This window comes from Anolis carolinensis, unplaced genomic scaffold, assembly GCF_035594765.1.
Source record: "Anolis carolinensis isolate JA03-04 unplaced genomic scaffold, rAnoCar3.1.pri scaffold_10, whole genome shotgun sequence".
NCBI lineage: Eukaryota > Metazoa > Chordata > Lepidosauria > Squamata > Dactyloidae > Anolis > Anolis carolinensis.
Window position 1 is genome coordinate 11,529,681 of NW_026943821.1, and position 24,665 is coordinate 11,554,345.

Genomic DNA, 24,665 nt, shown 5'->3' on the forward strand with positions numbered 1-24,665 from the left:
TATCCAAAATGCAACTAACTTTCTCCTTGTCAAGTACTTCTTTTGTGCAAGAATGGCAACACATGGCAATCCATGTGTGATCCATAGGACAGCGCTTCAAGAAAGCCATGCATGGCCTGTCCTATGTATGCAGCAACCCCTTCCAGAAATACAGAACTGCTAAGATCTGCAGTTGAGAATCAATGCTGAGTGATGGCTTTTAAAGCTCATTTTGTTTAACCTTGGTTGTTAGGGAGGCAGCAGTGACCCAGAATTTGTTGTGGCACAAAAAGCAGGAAGCAACAGCTGATGGTGCAATGTATCTGGCTTTAGATGTTAACCACATCATATAGCAAATGACACGGGTGATTTTGAGTTCTGCAGAAAATAAGAGGCCCTTCCACACAGCCATATAACCCAGAATATCAGGACAGAACATCCCACTATATTTGCTTTGAACTGTGTTATCTGAGTCCACACTGCTATATATTCCAGTTCAAAGCAGAAAATGTGGGATTTTGTTTAACTGTGTGGAAGGGGCCAAGATCAAATAAAATACCAAACAGACCAGGGTATCTAAAAAACAAGGCCTATGCAAGATAAATAGGCATGCAAATGGAGCAATTGTTATCTTCAGCGGGATTATATCGTTATAAAATAAATTCTTCCCAGCTAACAAAAGAGTATTGTGAGGATAAATTATTTTTCTGGAATTAAAGGTTGGCATCCCATTAGGGACCCATGCCAGCATATTTTGGGTTGCGCATAAGGAGTGATTTTGTTAGACAATGCAACCAAAATGTGTCAGAAGCAGATGGGCCCCTATGCATAAAGCAGTGCATTGAAGTGGCAGAGCAACACATTGCTTTAGCACATTGCGATTTCCCATTGGATTGTTAGCCATATTCATAGATAATGGGTCTACATTCAACGTGCTATATTGGTACTCATTAGATTCAGTGCTATAGGACATTAATTAGACTCTCCTACCATCTGGACACACAAATGAAAAGACTGAGATAAAAAGTGGAATTTAGCAATATATTTAAGCTAAAAAGTGCTGCTAAATTCCTTTTCTTCTATTATTTTTCTCTCTCTACGATCAAATAGGATATTATTTTTAATGGACGTTCAGACCCTTTCTACACTGCCATATAAAATCCAGATAATCTGCTTTGAACTATATGGCAGTGTAGACCCATATAATCCAGCTCAAAGTAGATAATGTGGATGATATGCTTTGAAAATCTGATTTATATGGCAGTGTCGATCCAGTCTGAGTCTACACTGCCATATAATCCAGTTCAAAGCAGATAATCTGGGTTGTATATGGAAGTATAGAAGGGGCCTCTATGAGCATCTACACTGTGGAATTAATAGTTTGATTTCACCTTAAATATCATGGCTCAAAACTGTGGAATCATGGGAGTTGTGGTTTTACAAGGTCTCTGGCCTTTTCTGCCCAAGAATGCTGGTGCTTTCCCAAACTACAGTTCTCAAAATTACATGTCATTGAGTCCAGGCAGTTAAAGTGTTTTCAAACTGCATTAATTCTACAGCGTAGATGTCCCCTTTAGCTGCCTGGGCTCAATGCTATGCAATACTAAGAGTTATAGTTTGATAAGGCTCCAACACTCTTTGGCAGAGAAAAGAAGAGCTTGTAAAACTATAGCTCCTAAGATATAGCATGGAGACATGACCATTAAAGTGCAGTTAAATTGCATTCCTTCTTCAGTATAGAACCAATGTTTGGGCGGAAAACGGGCAAATTTTTTCTTTTCGCAGCGTCAGTAACGGAGACTGCGCATGCTCGGCGGAGACCAGCGACGCATGCGCAGTAACAGCAAGGTCTCTTGCCCGGTAGCTCGCAGGCGGGATAGAGAGAAAGAGGTGAGGGTGCGTGTCGTTGGTGAGCGTAACGTGAGAACGCAGACTTGCGGGAGATTGGGGTGTAGGGGAGGAACACCCCAAGGGGCTTCTGTTTCCAGATCTCTTACAAAAGCGAGCTTTTCCAGAGGGTTTCAGTCTTTTCCTTGTTATTATTATTGTTCATTTATATCCCAAATACGTATCTCTATTGTAGAATGAATGCAGTTTGATCGCTATGGTTCTGTGCTGTCTCATAGTATAGTTTCGTGAAGCACCATCATTTCTTTGGCAGAGAAGGCTAAAGGCCTTGCAAAACTATAACTCTCAAAATCCCACAGCATGGAGCTATTTGCAAGTGATGTCAAACTGCATTAATTCTACAGTGTAGATGCATCTCAGGATAGTGATTCCCAATATTTTGTTTTTCAGGTATTTTGGACTTCAATTTCCAGAAACCTCAGCTGTCTGGGCCAATGATCAGGGATTCTGGGAGCTGAAGTCCCAAAATATGGACGACCAACGTTTGTGGCTGCATCTACACTGTAGGATTAATGCAGTTTGACCCCACTTTAACTGCTATGGCTCAGTGGTATGGAGTCGTAGGAGTTGTAGTTTAGTCTTTGTGCTGGTTTGTTAGTTTTGTTCTTTTTTGCACATGTGCGTGTCTTTGTTTGCTTTATTTTTGTGTTTATGTATGTTTGTTACTTGTAGCAGGTATTTAAGAGTAGGGTAATATTAGTAGGAGGGGTCCCCAATGGCACAGCGGGTTAAACCGCTGAGCTGCTGAACTTGTTGACCGAAAGGTTGGAGGTTTGAATCCGAGGAGCGGGGTGAGCTCCTGTCGTTAGCCCTAGCTCCTGCCAACCTAGCAGTTCGAAAACATGCAAATGTGAGTAGATCAATAGGTACCGCTCCGGCGAAAAGGTAACGGCGCTCCAAGCAGCCACGCCGGCCACATGACCTTGGAGGTGTCTATGGAAAACGCCGACTCTTCAGCTTAGAAATGGAGAGGAACATTAACTCCCAGAGTCGGACATGACTAGACTTAATGCCAGGCGAAAATCTTTACCTTTACCTAGTATTAGTAGTTGTTAGAAGTTAGATAAGCAGTTCATTGCCTAGCTCCGCAGTTAGTAACACAGCACTGCACTTTCATCCCATGCCCTTGTTCCTTAGCTACAACTTGCACTATCTTTCGCTCATCTCTACTAATCCTTTCTCAGTTTTGCATCTCTGCCCTTCCTTCCCAACACTGACTTGCTCTATGCTCTGGAGATGGCATCGGAAGAGGAAGAGAGAGGCCAGGCGCACAGCAAATGGGACTGGGGCACCCGGGAGCGCTTAGAAGAGGTTTACCTCAGGGGCCAAAGCCGAGAAGAACGGAGCGAGTTCTGGGCCTTCTTTGAGCGGCTGGAGCGCTACCGCAGCCTCAAGGCCACCCAACGTCCAGCAGAGAAAGGCCACCGGGCACCCAAGTCCGAACTCAGCCCCGTGGCAGGGCTGCCGCAGGAATACGACTCCCGTTACCGCACCAACCTCTGGCTGCCCATAAAAGAGGTGTCCGGCTTGGACCCAGATCAGGTGCGGGCCTTCCGCTTGGCATTGCTCCATTTCCTGGACTTCCGGCAGAAACAAGGCTTCGCCTGCTTGGCCCGGTTGCAGCGGGAGCGGGCCGCTTTACCCATTGCCCGTTACAAGGACCGGTTGCTGAAGGCTGTGGCCACTAACCAAGTGGTGGTGGTGGCTGGGGACACCGGCTGCGGCAAATCCACCCAAGTGCCGCAGTACCTTCTGGATGCCGGCTATGCCCACGTGGCTTGCACTCAGCCCCGGCGCATTGCCTGCATTGCCCTGGCCAAGCGAGTGGCCTATGAGAGCCTGCAGCAATATGGAGACCAGGTGAGGGATTGCAGGAAAGGACTTCTTGGCCTGGAAATGGGGAGAACAAGAGCTCCTGGGAGCATGAACAAATAGCAGTTGTAAAATAGCAATAGCATTACAACAAGTGATCTTTAAATAAAAAATTAAATAATTAAAATATTATTTAAAAACTCCAAAAGCAGGACAGTAAATAAAAAACAACACTCAGAAGACAGAAATTCCAGACAAGAAGCAATCAGGGCTAGTTAACATCTCCCAACAAAGGATTCCCCTAGGCAGGAAACAGCCAGGCTTTGAAGCTGCCAGGCTATTCAATGCTAAACAAGCTGGCCAATTGAAACATTCACACTTGCCTCAGGCAGACAAAGAGTCCTTTCTCCCACTCTGGACATTCCACAGATATATAAACCCCACTTGGACAGTTTTCCCTGCACCTAATATCCGACAATATAAAAAGAGACTGTTAAACAGCAGAGTAATCATAAGATGGGCTGTGAAATCAGACATAAGGAACAAGGGAAGGCAATGCAATTGTATGGGTTCTCCATGTGCTGAGACTGAGTTCCAGACATTCTGAGATATGGAGATTCCACACAAACATTAGAAAGAGCTTCATGATGGGAGTTATTTGACTGTGGAATATGCTGCCTTGAAGAGTAGAGTCTCCTTCACTGGAAGTTTATAAACCAAGGCTGGATGATCATCTGTTGGGAGTACTTTGATGGTGTGTGCCTGCATGACAGAATAGAGTTGGACCAGGTATGGGCAAACTTTGGCCCTCCAGGTATTTTGGACTGCTGGCTGTAGGGAATTGTGGGGGTTGAAGTCCAAAACACCATGCCAAGGTTGGTTTTGTATAGTCCTGATGGTCATAGTACGATTCTATGATTAATAATACAGTAGAGTCTCACTTATCCGACATAAACGGGCCGGCAGAACATTGAATAAGCGAATATGTTGGATAATAAGGAGGGATTAAGGAAAAGCCTATTAAACATCAAATTAGGTTATGATTTTACAAATTAAGCACCAAAACATCATGTTATACAACAAATTTGACAGAAAAATTCAATATGCAGTAATGCTATGTAGTAATTACTGTATTTACGAATTTAGCACCAAAATATCACAATGTATTGAAAACATTGACTACAAAAACATTGACCACTAAAAGACAGATTGTGTTGGACAATCCAGAATGTTGGATAAGTGAATGTTGGATAAGTGAGACTCTAATAATAATAATAATAATAATAATAATAATAATAATAATAATAACAACTTTATTTTTATATCCCGCCCCATCTCCCTGAGGGGACTTGGGGTGGCTCACATGAGGCCAAGCCCAACAACATAATAAAATACAGCAGTATAAAATACACAATATAAAATGCAACAATATAAAATACATAACAATCACAGCAGATTAATATATCAACTCTACAACACAGCTTCAACAGAGTAAAAAACATGGCCATTAAAAAGCGGCGATATCATGGCACTTCAGTATGTATGAGTTTGGGACAGCTGACAACATGTGGGGATGTACGGTATGGTATCTCTGTGTTCTCCACATGAGAAACTCATGTAGAGTTGCTCCTTCCTCCTCCCCATGCAGGTTGGCTACCAGATCCGCTTTGAGAGCACATGCTCATCCGCCACACGGATCGTCTTCCTGACAGAAGGCCTGCTCTTGCGCCAGGCCCAGCGAGAGCCCACTTTGCCCGGCTACCGTGTGCTGATTGCCGATGAGGTCCACGAGCGCCACCTCCATTGCGACTTCCTCCTGGGTGTCCTCCGCCGCCTGTTGCCCGTCCGCCCTGACCTCAAGTTGGTGCTCATGTCGGCCACTATTAACATCCGGCTCTTTGCCGACTACTTTGGTGGCGCTCCAGTGGTACAGGTCCCAGGACGCCTCTTCCCCATCACGGTGAGATGGATCAGTGGGATCAGATCCCTGACTAGGGCATGAGTTGGGGATGCAACTACCTTTAGGGCTGGAGAACAAACAGATTGTGAGTGTATCATTCAGTTCCATAGAGTAGGAGTTCTGTTCTTCATTGCAGCTTCTCTAGCTGTTTCAGTTCTGTGACCTTTTCAGGAAAACTTGAACATTCGAGGAGTGGTGTGTTTAACATTTTTGTTAAGTATTCAGCCACAAAGGCTCTCTGGGGGGCTTACAAATTGCTAATTTGGCAGTTCAAATCGACAGAGGCTTATGATCTAAACAAGGAAAAGGGAATGAGAGTTGGGGCTAGTGAATTCTGCTGGTTCTTCTTTTACTTCAAGACTAGGAAGTGGCAGTTGGGATGGATGGAGGGCCTTTGTATTTTTGAGCCTTGAAGCTTTGTCTGTCCCTTCTTCTCTCCCTCTGAGGCTGGATCTACACTGCAATCCAATGCAGTTTGAAGTGCATTATATGAGTCTGCAGTGACCATATAATGTAGTTCAAATTGCATTATATAGTAGTGTAGATCCAGCCTGAGACCAGAGTAGTGACAGTTGGGATGGAGGGACAACCTTTTATCTACAGTTGTTAGATGAAGAGTTCTCTTCGGTTCTATATAACCACATGTACTTATGCATGGCACTTTGGCGTCTCAGTGGTTAGACTATTTATTGATTTTTCCCCCTGGCGGAGGACAGAGACAGGAGCGAGGAGGAGATGCGGTCATGGGGAATCCCTCCCCTCCTGGATGGGCTTTACCGTCCATGTCCAGCCTTTGGATGATGACTCCCAGATCCACTTTGTTGGGCGTGTAGCCCAGGGAGCGCATGGCCATTCCCAGCTCCTGCTTGGAAATGAAGCCGTTGTTATTACTGTGTGCCTTCAAGTCATTTCCAACTGCTTGAACGCTATCATTGGGTTTCCTTGGCCATATTTTTTTCAGTGTGAGTTTGCCTTTTTCGCTGAGGCTGACAGAGAGTGATTTACCCAAGGTTACCCAATGTCCTTTCATAACCACATGAGGATTTGAACCTTGGTTTCTAGTGCAACATGCTACCACTGCACTATGCTGACTCTCAGGGAGTGTGAGAAGTCTGAATGATGGGGATATTTTTGCTTTTATTTACTTATGGGGTTGGGGTGGGTACAGATCGTGGCAAGAGGTAATTGCTTATGTGTGGGGCATATATTTTTGGATCTTACTGCCGGCTATCCTTCCTCATCCTTTGCTCTACTCGCCATTTTCAGGCTTTCAGCAGCAGCTCTATTATGAACACACATCAATTTCACTTTGACAGTTTTTATAGAAATACTTTGATCTTAAATTAGAAAATAAAAAGCTTAATGGACTTCTGCATGAGTTCATTAAACTAAGAAATACAGATGTTAATTAAAAAAACCTTAGATTTACATTAGGAATGATTGCCCAAGGCCACTGGATGACATTCTCCCCAAAATATTATTTTAATAGCCAATAATGTTGAATTTAGATGGTTAGGACAGTCGTTACTGATTGGCCCAGAGAACGAGTGACAAATTCTTCTACAAAATAGAATTGATAAGAATAAAAAGGAGACCGGTTAAAAGAAAAAACACATCCCTAGGTGAGGTTTGGAAAACATTTTAGCTGTCTCTAAAAGACTCAGTATGTTTTCTTATCTGAGTTGATTCTTTCACTTCAAATGGGCATCTTGTTTTTTTGTCTGTAGGAGGCAAGTGGGAATGTTGCAATTAATCACTTTGATTAGCATTGAAAGGCCTTGCAGCTTCAAGGCCTGGCTGATTTCTGCCTTGGGGGAATCCTTTGTTGGGAGGTGTTAGAGGTTTAACACATTCCCACTTGCCTCCAACAGACAAGAATTATTTTTCCTACCTTGGACCTTCCACAGATATATAAACCTCCCTTGCCTAGTTTCCAATATATAGTACCTCCCAACCTCTGAGGATGCCTGCCATAGATGTGGGCAAAACATCAGGAGAGAATGCTTCTGAAACAGCCTGGAAAACTAACAGCAACCCAGAGATTCTGGCCATGAAAGCCTTCGACAATACTTTCCACATTATTTCTTATTTTGGTACCATTTTTTTAAATTAATGAAGCAATGCCTAAGAACGCACCTACTTTGTTTAATGCTGTAAAGAGGTTGAGTATTCCTTATCTGAAATGCTTGGGACAAGCTGGATGTCAATATTTGCATATTTATACAAATTGTGTTCTTGGAGATAGGATCCAAGTCTAAATTGCATGTTTCATGTAAACCTACATTATACACACAGTCTGAAGGTAATTTTATACATAATATTTTAATAATGTTGGGCATGAAACCAAGCTTGTATGTATGTACTGAACCATCAGAAAGCAAAGGTATCAATACCTCAGCCACCCAATTTTGGCTTGTGGGGTATTTTGGCTTTATGGAGAAGGGGTACTTAGCCTGTACTTGTAAAAAGGACAGAAACATAGCTTAAATAAGTTGTTTTCTTTCTCTAGTGTTGGCAGATTTTAAAGTGAAAGCACAAATCATGTAAATCAAGTATATCAAACCTCTTGTTCTACTTTCTTGGTGCAGGTCTTATACGAGCCCATCCGTCCAGAGGAGAGTGCCAGTGGGCGGAAAGAGCGGCTGGACCCTCGGCCTTACCTGCGTGTCCTCCAGGCCATCGATCACAAGTACCCTCCCGAAGAAAGAGGGGATTTGCTCATCTTCCTTAGCGGCGTGGCTGAGATCGGGGCCGTGATGGAGGCTGCGCAGACTTATGCCACCCACACCCAGCGTTGGGTGGTCCTTCCTCTTCACAGCACCCTTTCTGTGGCTGAGCAAGACAAGGTGGGTCTGTGGCCTGAGTAGCCAGGCTTGGAGTCCCTTCTCACTAACCAATTTCTTAGCTGGAGAGCTCTCATGCCTCCTCTAACTACAAATCCCAAGATCCCATAGCCGGCAGTTGTAGCTTGGAATCATAGAGTTGGAAGAGGCCACATGGGCCATCTAGTCCAACCCCCTGCCATGCAGGAAAGGCACAATCAAAACACCCCAAATAGATGACCATTAAGTCTCTGTTTAAAAGCCTCCAAAGAAGGAGACTCCACCACACTCTGATGCAGAGAGTTCCACTGTTGAACAGCTCTCAAATTCAGGAAGTGGAATCTCCTTTCCTGTAATTTGAACCCATAGCAGTTAAACAGGAATCATCGTGCTATAATTTGATAGTGTGAAAGGGCCCAGGGACAGAAAATTCAGGAATTCATGTCTTGGTACATTTAATTAATCAAAGAAGCATCTCATTCAGGTGCATTTGGAGCATTCCTGGCAGTGTGTAAGCATTCAGCAGGATGAGCCAACACAGTGACTGTGATTCAGGAGAGGGCCACACAAAGACTCTGGGAGACCAGGGTTTGAATCCTTGCTCAGTCATGGCAACCCACTGGGTGACTTAGAGCAAGTCACATACTCTCAGCCTCAAGAGAAGGGAGTGGCAGCTCACCACTGAATAAATCTTGCCAAGAAAACCCCTTGATAGGGGACAGCCTTAGGGTTGCTATATATCAGACTATACGATATAATATATTTTTTCTCTTTCTTTTGATATGGAGTGGGGGATAAATATTTTAGTAACTTATGAGTAAATTCTTCTCTTCCTTTTCCTGGCAGGTGTTTGACTTGCCTCCCCCAGGAGTCCGTAAGTGCATCGTCTCCACCAACATTGCTGAGACATCTGTGACTATCGATGGTGTCCGGTTTGTTGTAGACTCAGGTGAGAGTAAGCCATCATGAGCTTTCTCTGTCTTTTGTCCCAGCCTGCATATGGGTCTGGTGGGTTAGGGGAACATGAATAGGTCAGCAAATTTTCAGCCTGTTTGCAAGGCAGAATTTGGAAATGGTTCAGGGGGAAAGATTATTTTCTTTGAAATGGAGGTGTTACAATTACTTTGCATTAAGCCAGCTTAAGGCTGGATGCTTGCTTGTTATACATTAAATGACATCCCAGGCTCCAACATGGCTCGCAGGTAACCCCTGCCACTGCTTCCTTCTTACATCTCTCTTTCTTGTAGGGAAGGTGAAGGAGCTCAGCTATGACCCCAAAGCCAAGCTGCAGCGGTTGCAGGAGTTCTGGATCAGCTGTGCCAGTGCAGAGCAGCGCAAGGGCCGTGCGGGTCGGACGGGGCCTGGGGTCTGTTACCGGCTCTATGCCGAGTCTGATTATGATGCCTTCGCCCCTTACCCTGTGCCAGAGATCCAGCGGGTGGCACTTGATGCCTTGGTTCTTCAGGTAGGCAAAGAACATTGTGTGAAAAATTGACCCGATTCCTTCTGCATTCACCCACCACTGAGCAGACAGACCCCAATTTAGCCTGCTATAAGGCTTTTTTCAGTGGAGCCCACAGTGGTGCAGCAGATTAAACCACTGAGCTGCTGACTGAAAGGTCAGCGGTTTGAATCTGGGGAGCTGGGTGAGCTCCCGCTGTTAGCCCCAGCTTCTGTCAACCTATCAGTTTGAAAACATGCAAATGTGAGTAGATAAATAGGTACTGCCCCAGCGGGAAGGTAACAGCACTCCATGCAGTCATACCAGCCACATAACCTTGGAGGTGTTTGTGGACAACACCGGCTCTTCGGCTTAGAAATGGAGATGAGCACCAACCCCCAGAGTCGGACACGACTGGACTTAATGTCAGGGGAATCCTTTACCTTTACCGAAGACTTTTTTCATGGCAGGATGTGGACACTTCTCAGAGGGTGGGTTCTTCCCTCCTCTTGGCTGCTGATTTGTTTGTGTGGATGCCACCAAAATGGCGACTGTGCTTCCCTATTTTGCTAGCCTTGCATCAGAATTTCTATACTTTTATTAGAAGGTGGATAAAACCAATCTTATTTATCTTCTACCACCCTACTAGTATATATCTAGTATTCATGCTTTTCTCCCAGTATGGAATCCATAATGGGCAATGACATCATTTAAAACAAGACAGCCAGAAAACGAAAATGTAAGGAACTACAACAGACTATCTTCATGATGAATCATTTAAAATAATATTGGAAATAGAGGTACAATTGTTTCTGGAGAGTGCGGAGTGAGAGGGAGATGGAGCGGGGTAAAACTGATTGAGCTAAGTAGTAGATATGTATGGAAATGGAAAGGTCAAGAGAATAGAATATACCAGAACAAACGAAAATTCAATGCAAAATCGTCTTGTTTATTTCTTCTGACTTTTCAGTGATTGTGAATTGAAATATCCTACATACATAGTCAATGGAAAAATAAAAAACCAAAACAAATAAGATAGCTAAAGTAATACGTCATGCCTAACGTGAAACGCCTTTAAAAAGCAATCCAGCTAAAACATTAGAATAATACAATTAAAAAACATTCAAACAACTGTAAAAAAATACAGTACTCCTTGTTAAAACTATTGAAAGCTGAAGTCCTGTTTAAAGGTTTTTGTCTGCTAGTGAAAAGAGAAGGGGCCAATCAAGTCTCCCTTGGAAGGGAGTTCCATTTCCAAGAAGGTTCTGTCTCATGTTCTCACCAGATGAGCCCAAGAGGAAGATCTCTTCCCAAGATTATAAGACCCAGGTAAGTTCCTATGGGGAGATACAGTTCTTTTGATAGTTTGGATCTGACTATCCCTCCTCTTTGTGCCTAGATGAAGAGCATGGGTCTGGGTGACCCCCGGGCTTTCCCTTTCCTGGAGCCGCCCCCACCAGCCAGCCTGAAGACAGCTGTAGGCTACCTGAAGCACCAAGGTGCCCTGGATGCAGAGGAGAGCCTCACTCCCATCGGGAGCCTCCTGGCTGAGCTGCCAGTTGACGTTGTGATTGGTGAGTCCTTGCTTCTTGGGATGTCAGCTGGGCCATCCCAGGTCTTGTTAGCTTTTCTGGTTTTTGTGTCTGTAGGAATGCAATTTGACCCCTTACTAGAGCTTGAGTAGTGAACCTTTCTCTCACCACAGATCAGCTTATTGCTGACATGCCTCAAAAGGGCAGGCTGTGAACTGTGCTTAGAATCATAAAACTGAGCCCAATGCCAGAGCTTTAGCTAGAGCTTCTCGAGCAGGCAGATGTTGAGGTTCTTTTTGAAGATGTCCCGAGAGACCTTGCCATCTCTGGGCCATTCTTTCCATTGCTAAACTGCTCCTACAGTTGAGATGTTTCTTCTAATGTTCAGCTGAAATCTATCCTCTTGTAACTTCAAGCGGTTGGACTTGGTAAACAGAACAAAGCTGCATCTTATGGCATATGCACTAAAATCTTGTGTGTGTATCTGGCTAGCCCCTCAAATGTTGCTGAGGGAGAGCAGGACAGAGGAAAGGAGTGGTCACTGCATCCTCACTTTTGCTGTTGTCCTTTTGCAGGGAAGATGTTGGTGCTGGGGACCCTCTTTGGCTTGGCGGCACCCACCCTGACAGCTGCTGCGGTGCTCAGTGTGCCCTCCCCTTTCCTGCGTAGCAGCAGTGGACGGAGTGACCCCGACTGTGCCACCGCCCGGCGTCCTCTGGAGAGCCCCTTGGGAGACCCCTTGACCCTGCTCAATGTCTTCGATGCCTGGGTGCAGGTGAGTGGGCATGGTCTGGAGCATTGTGACAGGCCCAAGAAACAGCACAGATCTGTGCCCCACAATGTGGAAGCCCCATTGTTGCAGAGGTGTGGTGTTCCCAGTTGAGATTATTACCCCACAATATAAGATGGGTTCTGTCTCTAAGGACTTCATCCCCAAGTCTTCGGCCTCCGTTTCCATGTGGGAGGGAACGTGGTAAGACATTTATTTATTTATTTATTATTTAATACATTTATATACCACCCTTCTCACCCTGAAGGGGACTCAGAGTGGCTTACAAATTAAATTTGCATACAATATTATATTATTGACATAGCAAAATACTGGCAATAAATTACCATATTGTATTATATCTATATATTGTAATATTATTAAAAATATTACATGTAAAGGTAAAGGTAAGGTTTTCCCTTGACGCTAAGTTCAGTCATGTCTGACTCTGGGGGTTGGTGCTCATCTCCATTTCTAAGCTGAAGAGCCGGCGTTGTCCGTAGAGACCTCCAAGGTCATGTGGCTGGCATGACTGCATGAAGCACCGTTACCTTCCCGCCGGAGCGGTACCTATTGATCTACTCACATTGGCATGTTTTCGAACTGCTAGGTTGGCAGGAGCTGGGGCTAACAGCGGGCGCTCATTCCGCTCCCGGGATTTGAACCTGGGACCTTTCGGTCTGTAAGTTCAGCAGCTCAGCGCTTTAACACATTGCGCCACCACCAGGGGACCAATATTACATGTAATATATAATATATAATTAATATTATTATATTGTATTATTAGTATTATATTGTATTACAAAATATTATTCATATTATATGCATATACAATAATTTATAATAATTTATAATAATTTCCCTTTGCTTCCCTCCGCCCCGCCTCCCGACTGTCTGATGAAGTCCTTTGTGAGTTTTTGCACATGCGCATGCTGATGACATTGTTTGGCTTTCTTTTCTGGTAGGAGAAATCGGACAATCGTGGTGGATCCCGTCGCTGGTGCCGTCGTCGGGGCCTGGAGGAACACCGCCTATACGAAGCAGCAAATCTTCGGCGCCAGTTCCAAGTACATTTGAAATTGGGGGTGGTGTGGGGGTAGTGAGGTGGTTGGGGTCTGCCAGGTTGCATGTGACAATTGCATCAGGGATTATGATAATAATAGTAATAATAATAATAAGAGCCATAATAATTTATTTGTACCCCATCCAAACTCCTTGAGGGGACTCAGGGAAGTTTCCAGCAAAAGTAACAAAATGGCAAACATTCAGTGCCGAAACCAGACAATGATAAATCAAATCAAAACAGTGGATAAAGCAATCTCAAAACAAACTTGTAAAACTAAATAAAAATAATACACAATTGAACTTAAATAAACATAATAAACATAATTAAATAGTATATTTCGCTAAGCTCAGTCATGAGTGATAAGCATGAGCCAGCGAGAAAATTAAGAAAAGTCTCCACAAAAATCGTATTAATAATATTATAATAATAATGTAATAATTAAAAAAATCTGAAAACAAAATAAAAGAGACGAGCCTATTGTTAATGGTGAACCAGAGTATAAATGAGTGGCAGTGGTAATACCTGTGGAGGGATACTAGACCTTATTAGCAAAGGGGCTGGAATGTTTCTTGACTGTATACCATCTGCTACATTGAGTCCCACCAGTAAAGCTCATCTCATAGCAATAAGACATGTCTATGTTTGGCACTGAATGAATTCTTGGGGAAACCTGGAACTAAGCTTATTTCCAGAAACAAAATGTAGGCTTGTCTGATGTTTGGCTAATATATGCCGCTGCCATTTTTTGATTACTCTGCTAGGAACTGCTTCGGGACCATCGGTTGCTGGAACCAGCCAGCCGGCCCAGAGATTCCTACACACGGCAGAGCCGCCACCGCCACCGCCGAGAGCTGCACAAGATCAAGCGGGAACATGAACAGGGAGAAGGACGCCGGCGCAAAGTGCTGCGGCTTCAGGAGGAGGAGGGCGGCTCTTCTTCAGGAGATGAAGGCGATGCCAAACGTGGGCCAGACATCCAGGTAGAACCCCGGGAGAGCCGTGGTGTTCTTAGACTAACACATGGACTGGAAACAAGACTCAAGATCCTCACTGTTATGCAGTGTTGCCTGATCTGAATTCTAAAGGAAACCATTCTCTGATTTGAGGTCCACAAACCATGAAGTCATATTTGAGACCTTGTCTGCCTTGCTTGTGAGATTTCTCACACTGCTGTTTCTCACGGAGTCTCTGTGACTTTCCTAATTTGCTTGCTTCTTCCCTAAGATGAAGCCTGAGATTTCTGCTGACCACAGGCATGTTTTCAGGTGAACTTTCTCACCCATCCAACTCCTAACCTGGTGTTGCTATGAGAAAAGTCTTCGCCAGCCGATGCAAATTCCCTCTCTGAGGCAGTTTCACTTTCAGGCCCATTCTCACAGTCAGGATCCAAACCCCTCCTTTCTCACATTGAAAAACCCAACCACTCTCTCAGGTTATGGAATAACAATCCCCTCATCATCATCAAATGGCTGAACCACAACAGGCAATACATTTTGGGAAGACAAGGGAGAAGGCCTCTTCTGTGGTGGCACCTTGGATCTGGGTTATTTAGATTTCTACGTATCTCCATGTATTAGCCCAATCTTCTGGAGAGGCTGTTTTCTCTGTCCCACCAACTTATCAGGTTCATTCACTGGAAATAAGAGAGATGATCTTCTCACTGGCTGCTCCCAGGATTTGGAACTCCCTTTCCTAGGAAAGCCAAGATAGTCCTATCCTCACTCACCTTCTGTTAGCAAGTTAGAACTTTGTTATGACATCAGACTTTTAGAAAATGATTGGGATGGGCTGTTGGTGCTGTGCAGTGATGTTTTTATGGTTTTTATATTGTTTTCAGTTAATGTTAATGTTTTTCATATAAAAATTGTTCATTTGTTTGTAGATAACTATTATATGTATGCTTTTATTGAATTTTTTGTATAGTTTTAACTGATCCATGGGAAAAGGCATGTTTGAAATCATCACCGTCACCAAACGTATTTATGTTTTTAAATTGTTGTTAGTTCCATTATTGGTAGAAAGCCAGTATGTAAATGAATAAAACAATGATGATAGTGGTGGTGGGAATGGTGATGATGATATTAAGGTTGCAGTCTTAATTTTTCTGGGGAGTTCTACAGCAACCAGCACACATGCCCTTGCCATCTTCTATTTTTGTAGGATGTGAAGTTCCAGCTGCGGCACAATGTGGATGAGCTGCGGTCGGCAGCTTCCCTTGGCCAAGCCCTTTCATCCGGGCAGCTCTCTCTCTTGCAGTTGGTGTTGGGCCGTGGTCTCTACCCACAGCTGGCGGTCCCCGACCCTTACAACAAAACCCGCAAGGATTCAGACCAGGTGAGTGTTTGCCTTCAGGGCATTGCACTCCTATTTCCTTTGTTGAGCTGCTGGTAGAATCAGGGCTGGGAACTACAGTTCTGCTTGTGTCCCTTGGCTTACACCACTAGAAACATTACACAACAGCACAAGTAATACAACTGCATGCCGTATGATTCTGGCATTGATTCTTACACATATGCAAGGGTCTTTCTGAAGATGTTTAATAACTCAATGTAGTTATTGTTATCTGCCTTGAGATTGTTTCCAGCTTATCCTTAAGATGAACCCATCACTAGGGTTTTCTGGGGCTGAGAGGGTGTGATTTCCTAAGGTCAACCATTGGGTTTCCATGACTGATTGATAGATCAAATCTTCCCTACCCTACATTCTGATTCCCTGCCCTGTTCTTTCTTTCACAGATCTTCCACACCAAAGAGAAGGTGGGGGTTGTTCTTCATCCCACCAGTGTCTTTGCCAGTTCTCCTGAGTTGCTCCAGGCCTCTCAGGAAAGGGGCTTTGAGCACCAAGCTCATAGAGGTAAGGGGACACTGTTGAGATTCCTAATAGAGATATTGATCCCCTTTATATTGGTTTTGGTGGGATAATTCAGGGAGCAAGAAAAGGGCAAAAAAAGGGCAGGCTGGAGGCTTGTCTTCAAGAGGAGAAACTGAAGACACTGGGGTCATAAGTCAAACATTTCCTCTTGCCTCAGTCGTGGCTGCTTGTTAAGCTCCCTTTTTCTGTTTGACTCCTGTGGCTTCCTTTTTTGCCCTTTTTTGCTATTGTGGTATGTAGCGCTTTGAGTGACAGAATTTTGGTCATGGAAAACTACTGCGTAAACTTGGGCAAGTCACACTCTCTCAGTCCATACCAAGGAATACTTGTCAAGAAAACCCTAAGATGAGTTTGCCTTAAGATGGTCACAATTAGAAATGACTTGAAGGAAATAACAGAATTGAGAGCAATGCTGTTGACAATCCTTCATTCTCACAGACCTGGGGACTTGTACCAAATTTAGGCCCACTGTCTACAATTTTTTTTTCAAGTATCCAATGAATGAATGAGTTGTACTAGCCATAGGCCATAGCATCAAATAATATACAACTTTTAAAAATACAGTATACACTTTCCATTATAAACATTAAAACTTATTCTGTACACTAGCTCTTTCAAATTACAATAGCAGTGACAATCCACGTAGACATGGTAACAATAACAAAATCTGATTTGTATTATCCCAAACTGTTTCCAAGTCCATATCTGTGGACTTTGCAATTTTTTTTGGACTGCAATTGCAAATATGGCGACCTTCAATGTTATATTTTTGGAATAATCTGCTAACAGGTCACAGATAAAAGCTGACTGTTGCCATGCTGCCCTTTCTTCCAGAAGGGCTCCCAGGAGATTGTTTCTGGGGACATTATAGAAAGTGCAATGTAACAGATAGTGTATTAAATCTTCTCTTTCCTCCGACCCACAAATACAAAGTCTTTGAGCATGCGGAATCCCTCTATATCTCCCCGCTAGCCAGTCTGATGGCATTGTCTGGAAGCGCAGGGCTGTAAATCCTTTTTTGAGGGCTACAGACGTGAAGTCTTGAAGATACTGTTTGCAGTATTGGCCTTGTGCTGTCAGGACTGATGACTTGAAGGTTGGGTTGCTGACCTGAACGTGGCTAGTTTGAATCCAACATGAGGAGAGCGCAGATGAGCTCCCTCTATCAGCTCCAGCTCCATGCGAGGACATGAGATAAGCCACCCACAAGGATGGTAAAAACATCAAAGACATCTAGGCGTCCCCTGGACAAAGTCCTTGCAGATGGCCAAGTCTCTCACACCAGAAGCGACTTGCAATTTGGACTTGGATTATCCAACGCAGTCTGCCTTTTAGTAATCAATGTTTTTGTAGTCAGTGTTTTAAATTCATTGTGATATTTTGGTGGTAAATTTGTAAATACAGTAATTACTACATAGCATTACTACGCACGGAACTACATTTTCTGTCAAATTTGTTGTATAACATGATGTTTTGGTGCTTAATTTGTATAATGATTACCTAATTCCTCTCCCTCTAATTAGGACTTTATTTTTCTTTTCTTTTTGTTGTATCAACCTAGAGGCATGGATGATGGGTTGTATTGTCAAGTTTCGAGGTTGGGGGGCCTGTAGTTTTGTTGTTTTGTCCGCTGCCGTGATTCCATCACTATATATATAGCCTTCTTGTCCAACTGCAATAGTGTTGTTGACTCATCAAAGTATCCAGGAAGAGGCAGGAGATGTCTTGTGGACTTGCACCAGTCCATGGGCCATCCTTTTGAATCACCTGAGATGAACTGGCTGTGCTGCTTTGGTCACTGTAGATTGCCTCCTATACTTCTAGCAAGGATAGGGATGTTGATAAATAATCTACTGCTGTTCTTTCCTGTGAAGGAGGAAGAGGAGGAGAAAGGGGAGGGAGAGAGGGAGGGAGGGAGGGAGGGAGGAAGGGAGGGAGGAAGGAAGAAAGGGGGAAAAAATAAGCAAACAAGCAATTTGGAAAGAGTCTCAGACATTCACCAGCTCTTCTTGCTTCTTAGATGCTGCAAAGGAGGGACTCAGCAGCCGCCACCAGATCCTGGCCTTTGTCTCGCTGTTGGAAACCAACAAGCCCTACTTGGTAAACTGCCTCCGGCTACCAGCGTTGCAGGTAATTGGCCCAGGACTCTGACCCTGGAATGTAATTTTTCTATAACTTGATTTTTGGAAGACTTTTTATCCTTTTATCCGTACTCTCACCTTCCTCTCTCCAAGCTAATGTGCCTTGGTAGGAAGACAAAGAGGCCGGATGCCCACGTTTCCGCTACTTTTCATTTTGCCCTCCAGGCCCTGCTGCTCTTGGCCCGCTCCCTTGACACCAGTGCCGATTGTAATCGCATAGTGGCTGATTCGTGGCTGGAGCTGCGGATCCCTGCAGCAGAAATGGCCCTGCGGCTGCTCAGAGGAACCCTTCGGCTCCGCGCCTCCTGGGAGAAAATCCTGGACCGGCAGCTGGAGAGTAGGGCAGGTCAAGGCAAAGATGAAGAGGAAGCTGAGGAGAGGAGGCCTAGCGCTCGAGAGGTGCACCGGCTCACGCAGGAGCTGCTGGAGTTCCTGAAGACAGAGGTAGGTCTGTGTGGGAGGGAGGGCTTGTTGAGGGAAGATGCTCATGAGGTTGGAGAGGGAGGGGAGATAACAAGGCTTCATAATAGAGCTCCTTCTTTCCATTCAGAAAGCTCAGGCAGTCCCTGCATCGGGATTTATTCACATGATATCTTCTCTGTCTGGTTAGGTGCAATACAGCCTTCGGCGCTTGACTCCCCTGGAACAGCAGAACCTCTATGTGGGGCCTCAGATGGTGGCTGCAGGCAGAGAAGGTCTGTCTCAGCTCTTCCAAGGGGCAGAGATGATCCCGGACGAGGTGAAGGGGGGCTACAGGGTCGGCGACTTCCTCACCTTCAATTGCCTGGCGGTGAGTTATTTTGGGAGGGTTGAGAAGCATTATCGACTGTATGCATGTGTCTTCATGCCTGCACTCCCTTAACTGAGAGACATGAAGATGCCACTAATACTTTTTAAACAAATGTTGTTTTTATTGTAATTTTCAGTGTGAGAGGGTATATCAGAACATTTACACTTTTACACAAAGAACGACAGCAAACATACAAATTCTATGTAACTACATGATTCACAACCTACAGTTACATTGGCTAACAAACAACCAAAGGGGAATCACATTTTCACTCGGCATTCACATTCACACACACATTTAGTCATCCTCATGCATGCAAATATTACTATTTCTCCATTCTTCTTCCATGAAGAACACCTGTTATGCCAGACTGCTTCCTTGCAAATCTGCCAGTGCACCGTTCCAAAACTTCCAGAACTTATCTAAAATGCCAAAACGCATCCTTTTCCTAAGAACAATGCCAAGGATCAGATCCCTTTTTTCCATACAGCAGAATCTGACTCCCTGCAATACATATCATGACTCCAAAATGCACTCCTTTCTCTTCCTTTGAGAAAAGAAGGCCAAGTTTTTTTTTCCCGTGTCAGGAGCAACCTGAGTCACTTCTGGTGTGAGAGAATTGGCCTCTGCAAGGACGTTGCCCAAGGGACGCCCGGATGTTTTTGATGTTTTTACCATCCTTGTGGGAGGCTTCTCTCATTTCCCCGCATGGAGCTGGAGCTGATAGAGGGAGCTTATCCGCGCTCTCCCCGGGTGGGATTCGAACCTGGCAGCCTTCAGGTCAGCAACCCAACCTTCAGGTTACAAGGCTTTAACCCATTTCGCAATTGGAGGCTCCAGAAGGCCAAGTGACCAGACTGCGTTTCATTGCAGATCTGCCATTCACAAATACACCATCTCTCTCAAGCATGGCGGGTGAACCAGACTCCTCCGGTCTGCCATACTTTTTGGATTGTAATAAGGTCTATTATATAGTGATATTTTGCTGATATTGCTCCGAAGTTGCAAATGTATGATAGACGTTTTCCATCTTGAAACATCCTGGCTCCATCTCAGTTTCCTGGCAGATGTTGACTGTCCTTGTTTGGTGTTAGCAAACGCAAGCAGCCTTGTGTTGTCTTCCTTCTTAACATAACATAGTGTAAACAAGTTGTTTTCCCCAAAAGTTCATCAAGTCAGCGAATGTGGACAGTTAATCATTAGTCACAGTTCTTATCAATGTCAGCAGTTCAACAACTTTTAATTACAGTTCCTGAGTGTAGTTAATTATTTTGCCATTGCAGGCCTTAATTCCTTAGAATTGTGTCTTCAAAATTATTTGCTCTCATTCATTCACTTTTTGGGCAGTTCATTCATACTATACATCATATAAAATCCACATTTATCAAATCTGCACATCATATTAATGTGACAAAGACCTTTCTGTCAGCCCTGCTTGGTGGGTTCGGAACTCATCCTGATGGTTGTCTTGCAGGGCGAGGGGGACCTCTACAGTGAATGCCTACGCAGTTTCTGGACATGTTCACGTTGTGGCCTCTACATGCCCTTTACTCCTCTGGAGCGGGTGGCCCATGAAGACACTTGCCAAGTTCCAGGCCCAGAAACCGAGACCAGCCCTGGAGGTGAGGCCCTTGTATTCGGAATTCAGACATTCTTTTAACAGTTGGAAAAAAACCTCTTTGATGGGGATTAAGATCTTGTCAGGAAAGGGATGGAAGGGGAAATCTTCCCAATGTTGGTATTTATGAATGGAGGCAATAGTGAATTGAAGACATGGTGCCAGTCCAGATGTCAGTATTCTGTCTGAGCAATCTGGCACCAAAGGAAGCATATGCTTTACTGTTTATAACAGTTTTGGAAATTTTACCTAACAACGGCATTCAACAATGTATAGGAGGATACCAGAGATATGTTAACCAAGCATGAAACACCAGTCGTTAATCCTTAGTGTAAAATTACCAAGTGAGTCATGAACATTATTTGTCTTGAACCTTTTCCTTACAGTTCAGAACATTATTGATATTAATAGAAAGTGCCAGTTAGTTGGATTCTAAGGTCAAGATGGTCTGGAAATACCTGACCTGCTTTTCCTTGAGATTCTCAAGAGCTTAAGAAAACTGCAGTTTCTAAAGTTTTCCTTGAATCAGAATACTTAGAATTTAGCATGTCTGTCCTTTATTTTGACCTTATGGTCAATCCTTGACTTTCCCCTTCAAGATGTCAAGGGAGCATGCAAATCTCACATTTTGTATACCAATGTGTATGTTACAGTGACAGTTGGAGTTGTTTTGAAAAGCAGCTGATCCCCATTACTTATCACAGTCCCCAAAAGGCAACTGATTGATGTTTCAGTGAGTTAACCTACTACCGTTACCCTACTAACTTGCTATGATGCTCAGTCCTTTTCTGCTGCCTTCCTTTAGATTTTCATGTTATTTAATATTTTTTGTGGGAAGAACCCGAGTGTTAGGAGAAGAGAAATGGGATAAAACATGATAAAATCCAGTTGTGAAGTTTTTAAAAAGGGATTGAAAAGGATCTTTTAAAAGCAATCAGCAAAATATGATTCGTTACCTTGCTATTTGTCTTCCTTTCAAAATATGGTATTGTTTTCATAGAATCAGAGAATAATAGAGTTGGAAGAGACCATGTGGGCCATCTAGTCCAACATGCAGGAAAAGCACAATCAAAGTATCCCTGAAAGAGGGCCAATCAGCCTCTGTTTAAATGCTTCCAAGGAAGGAGCTTCCACCACACTCTGAGGCAGAGAGTTCCACTGCTGAACAGCTCTTATAGTCAGGCAGTTCTTCCTAATGTTCAAGTGGAATCTCATTTCTTATAAATGGAAACCATTGTTCCAAGTCCTAGTTTCAAGGGCAACAGAAAACAAGCCTGCTCCTCTTCCTTATGGCATCCTTTTACATATTTATACATGGCTATCATGTCTCCTTTCAACCTTCTCTTCTGCAGGCTAAACATACCCAGTTCTTTATGATACTCCTCACAGGGATTAATGGTCTCCAGACCTTTAATCATTTTAGTTGCCCTTCCTCTGGATGCCTTCCAGCTTGTCAGTATCTCTTTTGAACTGTGGTGCCCAGAATTGGACACAGTATTCCAGGCAAAGAGGTCTAAGCAAAGCGGAATAGAAAGGCACCATGACTTCCCTCGATCTAGACCCTATATTCCTTTTGATGCAACCCAAAATCCCATTGGCTTTTTAGCTGCATAACATTGCTGGTTCATGTTCAACTTGTTGTCCATGAAGACTCCAAGATCTTTTTCACATGTACTGTTGTTGAGCCAGGCATCACCCACCTGTATTCCTTCCAATAATATGAAAGAAATGAAATGGAAAGTCACTGGTTTCTTCCAAGCTCTATTTTTTTTTCTTGATAGCAGTGGGGAGGCATTTGCTCATCCCGCTTTCCTTCTGTCTCCTCCAACAGACCCTACAGAAGATGCGGCAGTGGCACCTACTCCTGGCGCTTCCTCCGCCTTGCAGCAATCGTACCACTGTGCCGTCTGCCAGCAGAACCTACTTCTCACGCCCACAGAGATCCTGCGGCACCGGAAGCAGCACCAGACGGCACCCTCCTGAGAGCGACAAAGGGAGAGAGACACTGCTATGGAAACCCGGGTGCAGGGTGCTTTTTTCAAACCATCTGGAAGTCACTCCCTGTCTCTTCCCTTTCTCCCAGTACTGGTTGGGGCTGAGACCAATCTGGATTGTTTTGGGAATAGGGCATTGCGAAAATGTGTCAGTGTTATGTGTGCATAGGAATGAATGTCTGAAATTGCCTGCTGTTATCATTCTGGCAGGTCCTTTGATGGGATGCCTCCTGCTGGGGCAAAATATTTAGCTCAGACCTCTTCAATCTGTGGCCCTCCAGATGCTTGAGCCTCATAACTCCCAGAATTCCTGATCATTCAACAAGCTGGGGGTTGGCTTGATTTAGGTGTTTTGAGTCCTCCTGGCTCTCCCACCACCATTCGTGTTGGACCAGTGCCTTGCAGGAGCTCCTTCCTTCAGCTGGGGTTTGTGCCTCTGTTTCTGGCAGTGGCATCTTCTTCTCTCCTGCTGCACTGTCTGATTTTGGACACTGGGTGGCAGGCTTGCCCACATATGGGCTTGGAGACAGCTCCCTGTACTGTCTGCAGATTTCTAGTCTCTATGTTTTGGATGGGAATGAATTCGGGATGTGGAATCTCTATTTTTTTGACCTGCAAGAGCAAAAAATGTGCTTGATTGTAGTGGAGTTTATTCTTGGATCCTTCAATTTGATATGTCCCCAAGTGTAACTCTATGGCAGCTTCTGGGGGAAACGTGCCATAGGGTGCCTGAAGAACGTAACAAATTCCTACAGATGCTATTTTCTTCTCCTCGGTGGCTAAGGAAAACCATGGATATGGATTCTGGGAGGGTTACTGTACTTTAAAACAGTGTTATTCAATGTCAGTGGTCAGTGTACTGATCCTGGTGCTTAACCCATTGGAAAGAAAGAAACAGCTGTAGTCAAACAGCACACATTTAGTGCTGGGACACTGGAAAATAATGGTGAGCGGTCTTTCATGTCAGCCAGCCTGAGAAATACTGCTTTAAAAGAAATTGCACCAATTTACATCGGGTTCCTGTGTTTGAAGTTACTTTCTTTTTCTCTTTTTTGAGTCCCATGGGAAGTAATGGTTGAAAACTCTTGAATTTTGCTGTCAAGGTGTGGATTTTGGTCCTTGCACCGGTCCCACTTTGGTCCTGGAGGTGGCGATGTTGCCAAGCCAGAACCAAAGCATTTCCTTCCACTCGCCCATCCCAAAGTATCCTTCGAAAACAGCCATGGTCATTACGATTATTATCATCGTAATATTTATTTATGTTCCACCATTTCCCCAGCCTGGGGACACAATGGAGCTTGCAAAACCTGAAATGGAGACAGCTCCAACTTTACGTCACACCAAAGTTATAATTAGACCATTAAAAGCGCTTGAAAACCAAACCCATTAAAAAGGATAAAAAATGACAAATATGGCTGTTATAACACATTATTAAAGGCCTTGAGCAATAATTCCTCAAAGACCTGTTTCACGTTGCAAGATGGAATTCTGCCACAGCCGAGCCATGAATGAATGTGAAACAATGTGAGCTAAGGCAGTGAAAGGGATGACTATATTTTTGTATATGGACTATTTCAACAGAAAAGGCTATTTAAAAAAAATTCGTTTTGTTAGCTAGAATAAACCAATGTGGTATATTGGTTTAAGCATTTTACAAGGCTCTGGAGATAGGTTTGAATCCCTACTAAGCCATGAAAGCCTACCTTGGGCAGGTCACACTCTCTCACTCTTAGAGATGTTAGGAATAATGCTTGCCTATAAATCCCTGTGATGTGGTCACCATAAGCCAGAAGCAACTTGAAGGCATACAACAACAAAGTTAGATATAACTACAAAAATGGAAGACTTGTGGTGGAACCCAGGAATGGGCAAACTTTGGCCTTCTAGGCCAGGCATGGGCAAACTAAGGCCCGTGAGAACTCTCAGCCACTGCCTGTCTCACCTTTCTCCTGGCATAATGGC

The 24,665-nt window shown here is 44.1% G+C and overlaps 1 protein-coding gene across 3 annotated transcripts; it reads left to right on the forward strand.

Annotated features, from left to right (window-relative positions):
- The first annotated feature begins 1,793 nt into the window (after positions 1-1,793).
- On the forward strand, positions 1,794-23,713 carry dhx34 (DExH-box helicase 34). 3 transcript variants are annotated; one of them, XM_062962235.1, is made up of 17 exons: positions 1,794-1,869; positions 3,072-3,747; positions 5,348-5,659; positions 8,248-8,505; positions 9,328-9,430; positions 9,729-9,946; positions 11,322-11,496; positions 12,030-12,229; positions 13,189-13,290; positions 14,051-14,269; positions 15,450-15,623; positions 16,025-16,142; positions 18,181-18,290; positions 18,467-18,745; positions 18,912-19,091; positions 20,566-20,713; positions 22,541-23,713. In XM_062962235.1, the coding sequence occupies exons 2-17, from the start codon at positions 3,124-3,126 to the stop codon at positions 22,690-22,692; spliced, it is 3,372 nt and encodes a 1,123-aa protein (XP_062818305.1). In that variant the 5' UTR covers positions 1,794-1,869; positions 3,072-3,123; the 3' UTR covers positions 22,693-23,713. The 3 variants fall into 3 exon arrangements, with proteins under 3 accessions (XP_062818305.1, XP_062818306.1, XP_062818307.1); XM_062962236.1 differs by having other exon boundaries at positions 1,852-1,869; positions 2,278-3,747; XM_062962237.1 differs by having other exon boundaries at positions 1,855-1,875.
- Positions 23,714-24,665: the final 952 nt, after the last annotated feature.

Bases quoted from the DNA above. Each gene is read 5' to 3' on its own strand.
- dhx34 (XM_062962235.1), top strand. From the start codon at position 3,124: ATGGCATCGGAAGAGGAAGAGAGAGGCCAGGCGCACAGCAAATGGGAC. The intron at 3,748-5,347 runs GTGAGGGATTGC...CTCCCCATGCAG, and splicing joins TGCAGCAATATGGAGACCAG to GTTGGCTACCAGATCCGCTT. The intron at 20,714-22,540 runs GTGAGGCCCTTG...CTCCTCCAACAG, and splicing joins AACCGAGACCAGCCCTGGAG to ACCCTACAGAAGATGCGGCA.